At 36.8% G+C, this 13,963-nt stretch overlaps 1 protein-coding gene across 1 annotated transcript; it reads right to left on the bottom strand.

Moving 5' to 3' along the window:
- Positions 1-220: 220 nt before the first annotated feature.
- LOC115442737 (forkhead box protein L1) lies at positions 221-1,798 on the bottom strand. Its single transcript, XM_030167885.2, has one exon. It carries the CDS (start codon positions 1,721-1,723, stop codon positions 779-781), a length of 945 nt encoding a protein of 314 aa, XP_030023745.2. The 5' UTR covers positions 1,724-1,798; the 3' UTR covers positions 221-778.
- Positions 1,799-13,963: the final 12,165 nt, after the last annotated feature.

The following is a 13,963-nucleotide window of genomic DNA, read 5'->3' as shown; positions in this document are numbered from 1 at the left end:
GTTTACATGTTCATGTTGGTTTTTATGTTTCAATAACTTATATGAATAATATAAGTGTTTTTGTGTAATAATAATTTGATAACGGTATAGATAAGGCATTGTTTCTACAGCTTGCATTTTATTAGATAATATTCTACATAGACAGCTCATAGCATTACTTTAAAATGCCTCGACGACAACAAATTTTTCTTGACGATAGGTGTAAAATGAAAAGAGGTTATTGTAATTTATAATATCTATTTATTCGGAGAACTTTAGAGAATAGTTATAATTAATGTTTCTAGTAAATAAACAACAGTGAACAGTATGCACACGCATCAACAACGGTCAGTTGAACTCGGCTCGACGTATGTACAAAATAGAGCGTAAGATTTTATCTACAAAAGCTTGGTCGTTTTCAGACTTTATTATTTACTTACTATAAACGATCACTGTTCTACTTATACATGTTTATACGAACATTACATTTACAATAATTTACAACATATTGTATCATATAAAGAACGGAGAAGAGACTAGAACTAGAACGAAGGAATACAGAGTACAGTGCGCGCGAAGAATACGCGTCTGCTGTCATAAGTAACAAGAGAAAAGAATTACCTATACAGCGGAGAGGTGAAACAAAACAGCGGAAAACGGTAAAGTCTTACAACTAAATAGGTGCAGCATTCGATGAGTATTTCACTAGGCAACGTAAAAAACAATCTTCCGACGGGGTTATAATACTGGATATTCACAACTTTGTACAAGGCGCATTCAGGTACTGCGGGCGCTCAGCCTACGTGTCCGGCGGGCGCTGCTGGTCGGTGGGGCTGGGCGGCGGCGCGGCGTGTCGGCGCAGCTGCTGCAGCAGCGCGGGCTCCAGCGCCGGCCACCACCCGCCCAGAAGTGGGTACTGTGCCGTCGGCACCAGTGGCCCGCGCACCTCCTCTTCTACGCCGCGCTCTTCCTGGTCACTCGCCACCACATCAATATCTTCCTCAGGGTCATCCTCGCCGCTGCTGTCCCGCCGCTGTCGCTTCTCAGGCGCTTCATCAGGCGCCAGGAGTGAGGCGACGTCGAACTGCCTCTTGCGCGCTTGGCCGCCGCCGGGCAGCCTCGCAGCGCCCCAAAAAGGAAGCGGCAGCGCCGTCGGCGGTGGTGACTGCGGCGGAGGAGAAGGCGAATCCTCTCCATCATCATCGACGGCTAGGCCCATGTGTTTCCTCACTTTCCGTTGTGCCTTCCGTCTTCTAAAGTCACCTTTTCGAAAGTCGTCAATATTGGCCGGGTGAATCGCCCAGTAGTGTCCTTTACCGTTAGCTGATCTTCCCGCCTTAACGAAACAATCGTTGAGTGACAAATTGTGCCTTATCGAATTTCGCCAGCCGGGTCCTCGTGTTCGAAAGTACGGATAGTTGTCCAAGATGTGTTGGTAAATATCGGAGAGCACAAGCTTCCTCTCTGGCGAGCTGAGGATGGCCATAGCGATGAGTCCGATGTAACTGTGTTGTGGCTTTGGCTCTTCTGGTTGCAGCGCGCGTTGCTGCAGCAGCGACATGGAAAGCGCGAGTCGCGGGCCATAGGGTGCGTAGCATGGCGCCACCGCCGGCGGGTACAGGCGCAGCCGCTCGGCAACAGCGTAGTTGTATAGCTGCAAGCGGTAGTGATCGAGCGCGGCGGCAGCCACGTTGGGCGCGTCTTTGGCGAGTGGCCAGGGGCCCCCGTCAGCACCACTGCACATGTTGCCGGCCGGAGAGCGCGTGCCGGAGTGCGGCTGCTGCGGCCCTCGCTGACGGCGCTGGGCCCGGCAGACCCCGCGCCGCCCCGCCGCCGCCGGCCAATCAGCGCGCGCCCGCTAGTTGTATACGTGTTTTTGTTTAGCGACGCCCCACTCCAGTGGTTTTGACTCCACGCGCCCTGTCTTGAAGCTACGGGTACTGCTTGCAACGACGTTAAAACGAACCAAAATGTTGTACAGTTACATTAAGTCACTTATTCAATTAATATGTTTACATTTTTTTGTCTACTACTGTGGTTATAGTTTATTAACAAATTTTAAACGTTATTATAAGTGGCGAAAATCGTTTAAAATTTTCATTTTTTTTTTCAAACTTTGTTATCAAAGACCCAAACTCATTCTTTAATAGAAATGGTTGGTTCATGTAGGTGATTTTATTGTTCAGCCTGCTGGAAAAGCTAAATTCATAAATAACTGCAATGCAGTAAGATAGTAAGCACCTATAGGTAAAGGGTTCTCATATTATTTTTATAGTAAAGCTTTAATAGATAGTTGAACCTTCCTGGGATTCATTTGTGGACGGCGCGGTGTGACGACAGACTCGCCCCTTATTACAGGCCCGACATAAGTTCGGGGAAGTATGAGTGCACTAGTTCCACATCTGCCTAAATAAAAGCATGTGCTTAAGTCTAGGTATGATGCACGGTGTCGACTTTAGGGGGAGGCAGTCGCTCAGGGCGGAAAATCCTAGGGACGGAGCCACGATCCTAAAGGGGCGTCAGTTACTCTAAGGCAGCTTTTGCAAACAACAGTAGTAAGGACCTAAAAAGAGACCTTGGATAAAAGGAGCCCCGAAAAACATTGTTACTCGGGGCGACCAAGTACCTAAGGCCGGTCGTGATTATACATACAATTTAATAAACAAATTTGCATTCTTATACAATTATATTACTAAAAACGACTCAAATTAAGCCATAGTTATTTAGATTTTCTAGTAACAAGAATTACTAATTAGTATTTGTGTATAAAACAAAACCTAATTTGGATTCCAAATAATAAATAATACCTTTAATTATTGCGAAATATTGCGTATTCCTTGTAAATATTTATCAGGATTAGCTACATTAGCTAATGGATTCCGAAAATGCAAATATTTATTATAATTTTAAAAATGGAACAAAGTAGTAATGTAAATTATATTGTACAATATCGATGGTGTTATTTACATACGCTTTAGTTTATATTGAGCAGAACTCATAATGTTTTATTTAATTTAGATGTTGGAAAGTTTCTGGAATTATGTGTTAAGCATTTTTTATTATACTGTGAGTTTCTTTACTACAATAAAATAGTAGAAATCATCTATTTAAATACATAATAAATAAATTATATTGAATGTATTTTTTCGTCTATTTTTTCTTTATTTATTTCTTATACATGTATTATAACACCATAACAGTTAATACTAATGCCATGTTATACAAAGGTTATTAGGTAATGATAAAAGCGATGATATATTCCAGGTCGCTCTTTCAGAATCTGTAATGTATTTCTGAAAAGTAAGTAAGTAATCTTCTTATTAAAAGCTCAATTTATATCTAAGAAGCCATAAGATTCCAGAAAATTTAAATATCATTCCGAATATTCATACATTCGTCTCAAAATTTGGAAATGATAGAGGCAAACTAGAAAAAATTTCGCGCACGGAAAATGACCACATCTTTATTTACAACTCATATATTAAATATTGTAACATACCAAAATATGACCATTAAACCTAATTTAATTCGATATAAATATTGCAAATTGTTTTTTCTGACTGTACCGCAGCAAAACCGTTACAAATGACAACTTCGTAGCGAGTGCTTCCCTGTTATTTCAGAGATATCACAACACGCAACAACACATTACTTCTGAGACGGCGAGAGTGAAAGAGATGCACATAGAAAAATACTCCTCCCCCTCAGTTAGAGCGGGATAGACGACCGTGCAACAGTTTCACGCTACGCCAATCTCTGGGACCGATGGCGTTTACTCTACAACCACTGTTACTTGAAACTGAACTATTTGACGTAATGCAGAAAGTTGGAATTTGTCTAGTCGGTTGTTGGTCATATTGCATTGTAGTAAGTATGAATGAGCGTTGAAAATAAAGATGTCTCAGCTACAAGCCGGGCGCGGCGGGTCCGCGAGTGCGAGCGGGCCAGCGCACACTATCGATGTAACTTGTCCCAACAATACAGTCGACGCCCATTTAAATACGCCATTTTGTACACTGTCTCCACGGCTTGTGCCTTTGTGTTTTATACAGAGAGCACTGTTTTGTGGAATAAGTAAATTGCAGGAAATATTTACCTAAGTACTAAGCATACAATGGGTGTAGCGGAATCCGTAGCGTCGCGCGCCTCTACAAATGATAAATGGATTTCATTATTCTTCGCGCTCGAACGTGACTTTTTTATATTAAAAACATTTGCTAAATTACGATTTCGTTTTATTTAAATAAAATTGAAAAATATTTTTTGATGTTAAAATAAGTACCAACTCTCTATCTAAATTAGGAACATTTTCGTTTGACATAAGTATTACATCTTTATATATTATAGTTTCCTTAAGATATTTTTTATTGCGGTATCTACTTCCTTACGTTGTCTTTTACCTGTGCTGCTAAAGGGTAGACTGGGGTATCGATTGCTGCCGCTCGGTTACTGCGTGACCTAATTATACGCTTCCAGATACTTAGTTGATAATTAATAACAATTCATAATACTCATAAACGAAAAAGCAATATATTTTTATCTTAAGGGTAAATTTTTAGATTTTGAATGTAGAAAAAAATGAAAATAAAAGATGCCGAGACTATTCTTTGCTAATGTATATTCCATCGACGTAAATTCATTAATAAACTTGTAGAATTCCATCCCAATATAATAAGAATGAGTTTTCTTTTTATCTATTTGTATTCAAATCTGTCATATACTAGTAACGTGCTACGGTAACAAAAAAATAGGAAATATTTTTTCCGAAAAACTTAAAATTATAGACAAAAGACAATTACTATACATATTTTTCTTTAATACACATATGACCGGAAGCTGGGTCCATGAATTACAAGTTGGAACCACTTTTCCTACAATTTTTATCAACTGTCGCGATTTATATTACTCTCATACTCTAGATTCACCAAAGCTTCTTCTATTCTAAGTGACAGATACATCATAATCTGTTGCTACCATTCATTTGAGCAATATTCTTTAAAGTTAAATAATATAATAAAATCTTTTAAGTTTATTAAGTATTCCTTGTTTTAATAACTTTGTTCTTTCGAAAGCTTTTATACATGGAGTGTGTAATTTAGTCAAATGCTTAGTATAAAAGGAATGAATATTATTAATATAATATTTTTATTTGAATTGCTAATCGCATTAGGAATATACACAGTGCACAATTCAGAACGTTTATTTCTAACCAACTTCAAAAATGTTCTTAATTCAACATTAACCATCTATAACGGCTGATTTGCATCTATAACGTTTTATTTATTTAGTAGTCTAAGTTCTTTATCTTAAACGATATTTCCTTACTTCTATCCATGTCCTACCACTATTATTCGCTGACTCACTATTACAAGGTTTTATGCATTGACGTATAAACTATTTAGATACACACATTAGACACGAACGTCCATATAAACTATTTGTTCAAAATCGGATCCAAAATGGCAACCAAAACGTCACTGTTATAACCTCAGAGTTATAACCTATTTATTCACTTGAACAACAAATAATTTTACTTATTCGACAAATATTTTTCTATTGACGTCCAGGTTTACACTTAGACAAGAGTTTTTATATCATGCTGTCAATATTGACCATACCAAAGTCAGTTGGAATGGATATCAGTTCAAATCATTTGAACACAGTGAATGTTCGGAACGCCAAATCCAGTACGTAGTACATAATATTATATCGATGGTTCTATGTAATATTTTTTTCACGAATTGAGTTATATATGCCATATGATTCTATGTCTTTTTCACAAAAAAGTTCCAATGATCCCAAAAGATAAATAAAAAGGGAATCGTGAATTTATTGTTTTATGTTATTTGCCAACATAAAAACTTTAAATCAATTTTTTCCAACATAACTGAAATTAACATCGGACCTTATATTAGTGAACCAACGAATTGTCTAGAAAATAATTAACTGATGCCAGTACTCAATGACCATCGAAATTAAAAAGTTACATCGAATTTCAACATTCGAATTTCGAATTTATTTAAAATCGGCTTCGGTTGGGCCGTTCGCGGTGTTTGATTTAAATCGCCGGTCACGTGCGGTGCAGTTTTAAACAAGCGATTGGCCGTTGGAAAACAATTGCCGTTGGTATACAACGCGTATAACGCGGTACAAACACGTAGGACGCGACCGCGCCGCGGCACCAGCACGCTGCATCGGTAATGAGACATGATAAGTGTTTATTTTACTTTTATTTCATTTCAGGCCAGTTGATGGTACATCTCTTCTGAATAGGTAAGCTTTCCACCAAGCATAATTGGCATTATGAAACAACATAGGCATAAGATGATGACCGCAAAGCAATGCTATAAAAGTTTGTGAAGTGGTGATGGCAGTCATGTCACTTACTATCACGTGGTCAACTTACAGGTCCCGTCATTCATTTGTATTTAAAAAAAATCTAATATTCTGCTATATATTGCTATTTTTTTTTGGTAGATTCAGTCTGAGTTTTTTAGCCTGAAACTGACTACTAAAAATATTTTTAGTAGAGTTTGTATACCCATTTTTCTCTTATTTCTAGGACAACCTTATGGAAGCCGGTGTAATTATTATGACGGCAGTTTATAATTACACGCAACTTTTGTTTCATTATCACATTAGTTGTTATTCAAACATGTAGAACTTGTTCAGTTTGCTATTTATGCCATGCGATTACAAAAAGGAACCCAAATTCAAGGTTTAAAGCTATTTCATTCCCTCGTCTATATAAATGTTCTTCTCAGACTAAAATATTCATTCTTTAAAAGAAAGAAAAAATATTATGTAGTTGTCTAAATATAGGTATTTAATAGAAATGAGCTCTATATTCGAGACCTCATAGAAATTCACCATAAGTTTGTGTGATCAGTTATTTTACAAATGATAAATTTCATCGTACATACTTAAATTAATAAGCAGACTTTTACATACAATTTATTTGGCACTGCAGGTATCGACGGCTATTATGAATCACTTCCCATTAGTGGCGAAGGATGAAATTTTTTAGAAGGTAACCCTGAGGCAAAAATAATTACCTTACTTAACATATCACGGCCAATTTAAGAGAAAACAAAAACTAAGACTAACGTAAATTAACTTAAAAGGAAGCCGGTAGGAATCGGTTTATATGGACGCTTCGCCACTGCTTCCCATCATATTCAAACGCTTGTTTGGCTGCTTTCTGCTCTACAAATATAGTTACGGACGCAACATCTGCCCAAGACATTGCTCTTTCTAATTTTATAACGGAATATTATGTTTAACACTTTTTCAGATGTTAGTATTTAAAGAGCAATGCTTAAGAAAATTTTATTATTAAACATCGAGTTATGTCAATTAAACATGATTCTTTCTTTTCTAAGCTTAACTCAAGTTCTAAACCCTTAAATTTGCTTCTTTGAAAATTTTAAAATCTTAATATTTCGCTAAATACAAAAGGAATTCTAAAATGTATTTAGTAGTTGGTATTTGTAATTGGAGAGGAGAGCGCGGAGCGGAGCGCCTCATTGCCATAAAGGCGGCGCGCCCCGCCTACCGCTCCGAGCGCTTTTGTCCGCGACTGTACCACTGTGTCATGCTGTTTATTTTTATATTTGCATTGTTTGTTCAACTGTACCCACAATGCGAGGCGGAGCGGAATTGATTTATTTTTAACGTTAATTTTAATAATTTAATACGGAATTCGGGGTACGTAAATAAACGATGAATTTTATTTTTGGGTTTTTGTTTTTTTTATGTGTTCCATTATTGAATATTTAATATCTGCTTTGAGTGCTACTAATTCGCAGGCGAGTGTTACATACTTTTTTAGTTTAACTCACGTCAGTTACCTACTTATGAATAAAAATACTTTGTAGGGTAGTTACAGTAACAAACTTCCTTTTTTTCATTAATATTTGAAATATTAAATTAATTACGTAACGTAAGTAATCTATAATCGCACGAACCAGAAGGTCTACTTCGAAAAACGAAATCCGTAATTTCGTTTGACGGATCGCACGTTTTCTTATTACGAAGTTTTACGGATCCGATGACGGATTCGACGACGGATCCGATCCGTTCATCGCAATATTTCAGACATGGAATTTGTAAGCACTTATAGTTATATTTTTTAAAACCATCTGCGAGGATAAAGTTCCACTGCTTACTCCTAGGAAAAAATACGGAGAATTGATCCTACCACTAAGGTAAGCTACAGAACCGTGACGGATCCGAAGTAATTTGGTAACAGAGTTAAATCCGAAGTTCGTCGTTTCTTCGTTTCGGACCGACGTTTCGACATACGTTTTTCAGTAGACCCTAAATCGTAGAGTAATAAAATTGGCTTGTTTCATTTTCTAATAACAATAGCTTTTTTGTCATCAAGCCAAATATGCGGAAAACACCTAAGCATAGGTAGCCTTGGACTTGTAGGGACAAGCACACGTACAAAACCATTACAGACTCTTTGGCATCGGTGAAGATAGGCATGAGAAACTATTAGTTTTTCAACAGACTGCTTCGGTGGCTTAGTTGTAATTATACACGGTACGGGTACCTATGACTACCTCGCTGAGGTCCTGGATTCGTATCCTGGGTCGGGCCTAATTAATATTGACTGGGATTTTCTGTCTTAAAATTTACTCAGTCGTAGCTTGGAGTTAGGAAGTTGGTCGATACCCCCGTCCCTCGGAAAACATATAAATCCGAATCCGCGCGAATAATGAAAAAGATCCTGTGCCGGATCTCTCTCCCGTTATGCTGAATTGCCGTCTCAACGAAATATGAGAGCGAAGGAACAGAGAGTGCTCTTGTGTATTGAGAACACGCTTGTGCAGTATAATATCTCCTGCGTACTTGACTGCTTACTTGGAAATTCAGTTAAAAAGGAAGCAATCAGTAGTTTCAAAGACTGACATCATTCCACTAACTTCAGATTCCAGTGGGTATATGCTATAATCTATTTTGTCTTTTCAAACATTGTTTCAATTTTCATCTCGCTTAATAAGCCTTACAAAAACCTTAGTAAGTAGGTACATGCAGTTATACCCATAGGCAAAAGTAAAAATAAACTTTCCTTTCATGCATAATAAGTTGCAGAATTCGTCGGCGCCGCGCCGCACCGTCGCCGCGGCCGCATATTGAATTACAGACTTTGTGTGGAAAACTGTTCGGAAAATATTTTGGCGTCACAAAGGAGGTATTAACGCGGTATTGCCAGCGCACTGATTAATATTCCAGGAATACTTTTACCCTATAAATTATTGACATATTTTATTCATTTCATTTGTAAATGAATTAGAAATTTTTCAGTCGAAATAAATGTACCTTAATTATTTCCAGCTACGAGACGCAAAAATATACTATTTGGTATTTTTATTCATTTTAAGCTTAAGCACCACTATTTCGCCCTCGAGTATCTGGAAATTCTAAATTCAAACACCTCTTTGATGACACCACGCATCTCTACAGCGAACATTTCGATTTTTACCGGGAAAATAACAACAAAGAAGGAAAGCGAGTCTCGCCGGCAGCAAGGGAGGGGTTCGTGATAATTTCATGCAAATCGCGTGCCGTCCCTCCCACTCTCCGCTCGCACAACGGCTGAGTTTCACCAACCTCGCTGAATTTGTTTATGTCTGCCGGCGAAACAAATTCTAACTTCCCGCTGATTCTGGGAAAACTTACTCATGTATTTTAATATGTAAATGCTGGATACTGTGTAGTGTGTACAAATCGTTGTTTATGTATGTGAGGCTGTGATAGCAAATTGAACGTAGAAATATCGATTATTATCTTTATTGTTAAAATTGTTCAGCCGGTTTCGGGTTGATTTAGTGAGAAAGAAATAGATAGGTATGTAAAAAACATTCTTCCCTTGGAGTTTAAACATTGGAGTAAATAATGAAAATATATTCTCGTAATAATCAAATTTCCAAAATCCTTTCTTGACCTTATTATCAAGTTTACTCGTCATTATTAAATTGGATCGACAAAAACCCGCTTATAAAAATGATTATGTGTTCTTAGAATGTAGCAAAAACACGACACAACTCCGTGTCGTTTTATTGTGATTGGTTGAGAGACTACCACGTGACCTGACGCACTGCTCTCGACCAATCACAAACATCAAAATTAAACGACATCGACTTACGAGTTGCGTTATTTTTCGAAATTCTGAGGAACTGGTTTTTTATCTCGAGTTAGGGATCTCTTATATCAACAATAGATTATTCCGTTATTTAAACAGATTCAATTGTATTTTTTGCAAAACAAAACATATCTTTACATTTTTATTTTTCATAAGTGCACGTCGTAGTGACCCCACTACACCTGATGGTAAGTGGAGTGGGTTCCAGTAGAATGTCGACTGACGAGAGATGATTACCCCGCGACAGTCAACACAATTATGCCGGCATGTTGGAAGTTGGAACCGGATATATATAGGCTGATCTCGGAAAGCAATTCACTTACGTGGGCCACTATGGCGGGTTTTAAAACCTTGTGTGCGATGGTCGTTATCCGAGCGGATATAAAATATATCCTACCACCACCAAAAGGTTACGGTGGCTAATGGATTGTAAAATTCGATAAATACATTTGAGGATATGTTATCGCCAACATCATGATCAACTTTTCGATGACTGTAGGTAGCATTATTTTTGTGATAATGAGTCATTTACAAACCCACCCCACAATTATCTGCATGAACCATTACTAAAATAGATATAAATTACATAAAGATATAGCAAGAAAAAATTTGTGACAAGAAATAGACTTTAGCGATTATGTTTTACTTGATTACTATTAGGTAAACAAGGAAGAGTAATGGTATTAACACCCTATGTATAATGTATATATGTATCCATTTTATGTTCGTCTCTAGCGTCGTTTCTACTGAACCGATGATAAATAGCTGTGTATCGATTCGTATTTATTTTGCAATTATTATGGTCTTTATACATATATTTATATCATCATTCGACTCTACTCGACTATTCCTTTGTTGTTCATCTTGTTTTTAGATAGCGCTTTATAAATGTATATATTTACATTGAACATAGTCTATCTTGTATACCTCAAAGCAATTTTGGACACTAAAATACCAAACAGCGCATTTACCTAAATCTTATTTGCTCGTCTCATCCTAAATTACCGGTATTTGAAAAGATGAGAAGCATCGAGCGAGACGACGAAGCCTTAGTGGTTCTAAATCTGCAAATAAAGCCCTATCGGGCTCAGACTGGTCCCGAGGGAGTCTCAAGGGAAACATGTAGAGACACAGCGTAGCGAATATTGTTTGTACAGAGTGGAATGTTTGGAGTATGTAGTTGGGTACTGCGGTGTTTTTTTACACTGTGATGCGTGTGCAGCCTTAGTTATTTAGATCACAAAGCACGGGCACACGAGCCGATGTAATACGCTTATTTGAAGATAATCCTCTCCCCTTGCTTCCAACGCGACGGTTTGGCAGTCGATAGAGTCGGCGATGTGCACATTTAAGCAATAATTTCGATTTTCTTAAAACTAGAAGATTTAATAATTGTAAACGTGTATTTGCGTTGACCTGTAACATCCTATCTTGAATACACATTTTGTAAAATTTACTACCAAAGATGATGGGAAATACTTTGATTATATAGCACAAAAATATTGATAGCTTTGTAGAGAATGGGAAGATGATACAAAATATTAAGTTTGTACGCCTTTATTTGAGCGTATTTGTATGTCGCTGTTTGTACGTATGCACTTATTTACAGAATGAGTATTTTTAAAAGGCCTTAAAAATTGCATCTGCGCAGTATTTGTTAATCAATCTCTCGTTTCGGCTTCAATATTACCTACCTACTCATTACAATATCCAAATTAGAATAGAACTAGTCCTATATAAATATATACTTGTAAAACACATCACCTTTATATAAAACAGAGACACAAACAGCTTGTTGTTCTCGGATTGCGTCTGTGTTTTCAGCGAGGAGTGAACCGAAAGAGTGGAGGCTGGGGGGCTAATTACGAGGATCAGGGAGGTGGCTAGGCGGGGACGTAGCCCCCGTCTGTCACCCTCCTACACGTATAATAGACGATATAAACACAGCTATTTCTGCGGCCTTGATCAGTTACTGTATTCCGTAGATGTTGTTACAATATGCTTTAGGAAATAAAATGTATTTACACTCTGCGAATTTATACCTTATATACAACACTTTTGGTCGGTTATGACTTAGCATTAGCAAGGAATTTATATTAGTCAATAGAGTTTACATGTGGCTATTACATAGGAGAGCGCGGATTCACAACCATTTTGATATAAAACGACCCTAAAAATGAATAGGACGATATCTTTATTTGCCATATCAAAGAACGTACTTTGTTTATACAACTGCGAAACTTCTATAGAAATTTGTTAGAACCAAGTTTATATTAAAATATTTAACAATGCAATCCCATATATCTAAAGATATTCTAAATATAAGTGACCTCTCGAGAATCCCACTCGACCTAATCATATTTTCTCCGAAGCACAATTGTTAACAGAAACCAGCGCAACTTGAATAATCATATTAGGACGAGACATTCATATTTTTTTAGATTCATTGTGTAAAACCGGTTGAAGTAGTGTAACACTATACAAATTGGCACCTCCATTGAACTGTCGTGACACTTTTATAACCACTATTAATAATAACAAATGAAATTAGAGTCCAATAATGTTATTAAGGTAACATTTTTTGTTGGTACAATGTGAGCCCCTTCCCGCGGCATCGCTCGGATTACCACCTACGTTTGGTGTAAACACAATAAATATTTTTTGGGCTCTCCCTTTATCTGTTAAGTGTAGATTGTCGATAAATGTAAGCAAAGTTAAGATGAAATGATAAGTGTTGGTAATTTTTGTGTTTGCTGATGTAAATTATTGTTGTGCTTAGAATATTTATTTGCAGAATTTTTAGTTACTATATTAATAAAATATAATATTGCACATTGAAAAAAATAGGGTATAATAATACGTCACAAAAAATATATATAAACGCAATTGCATGCGTTTTATGACACGGATTATTATACAATATTTTTCCCACAACATTGCTTATTAGAACTACATAATTATAGGTACTTGAAGTCTAAAGGCAATCCAAAATTAATAGTTCGCAAAAAATATTTTGACATATTGTGAATGGATGTTGTGATTGAATTAACTCGGTTGGCTGCATCGTTGACAATGGAGTGGTCGGACTGTGCGTCAAGATTAACCGCTAAGTAGATTAGGGCATGTGGCGGCCCTTCCGTCGACCATTGTGCTTATAGCCATGGCCATGTTAATGTGATACAGGAAACACGAATGATTTGCACCGTGGGATATTGTGGTAATGATTTTATGATAATTCATATTATATATAGGTTTGTTAATTTGATGGTGGTACCTTCTTTAGCTTGTTATAAATATAAGTCTATATGTCAGGTTGTCTGGAAGAGATCGCTTTTTAGCGATGATCGCCTATTGGTGCATATTTTTATGATGTAATAGATAATTGTATTCATTTTTTTTGTATTTGGTGTATACATTAAATTATCATTCATTCAGTCCTTCAGTCATTCATACATTCGTTAATTCATTCATGCATCCATTGGTACATATCATACCATGTGAAAGATTTAAATGAAGATTAACCTGTTTTTTCTATTTCTGAGTAAATGCTACCTACTCGTCACATAGATACATGTATAATCCGACCAAGTACTAAAGTCACACTCTTATCTACACTAATAAATAAATGGTAATAATATGTGTACTACTTACATTAGCCGTTTAATACGATAACTGTAAATTAAAATATTGTTGAAACTTGTGAGACAGATTCTCGGGATGATAAACATCCAGTTATTATATCTAATGGCCTCTTAATAGTTAAATAAAGATAGAGGATTTCGGATATAAATTTATAATAATTGCAAAGAAAAAATATCTCTTGAACGCTTTAAG

The sequence above is a fragment of the Manduca sexta genome, chromosome 8 (genome assembly GCF_014839805.1).
Source record: "Manduca sexta isolate Smith_Timp_Sample1 chromosome 8, JHU_Msex_v1.0, whole genome shotgun sequence".
NCBI classification, from domain to species: Eukaryota; Metazoa; Arthropoda; class Insecta; order Lepidoptera; family Sphingidae; genus Manduca; species Manduca sexta.
This window is presented reverse-complemented; position numbering and strand designations above follow the sequence as displayed.

Excerpts from the sequence above, each read along its gene's own strand:
- LOC115442737 (XM_030167885.2), bottom strand. The coding sequence starts at position 1,723 with ATGTGCAGTGGTGCTGACGGGGGCCCCTGGCCACTCGCCAAAGACGCG.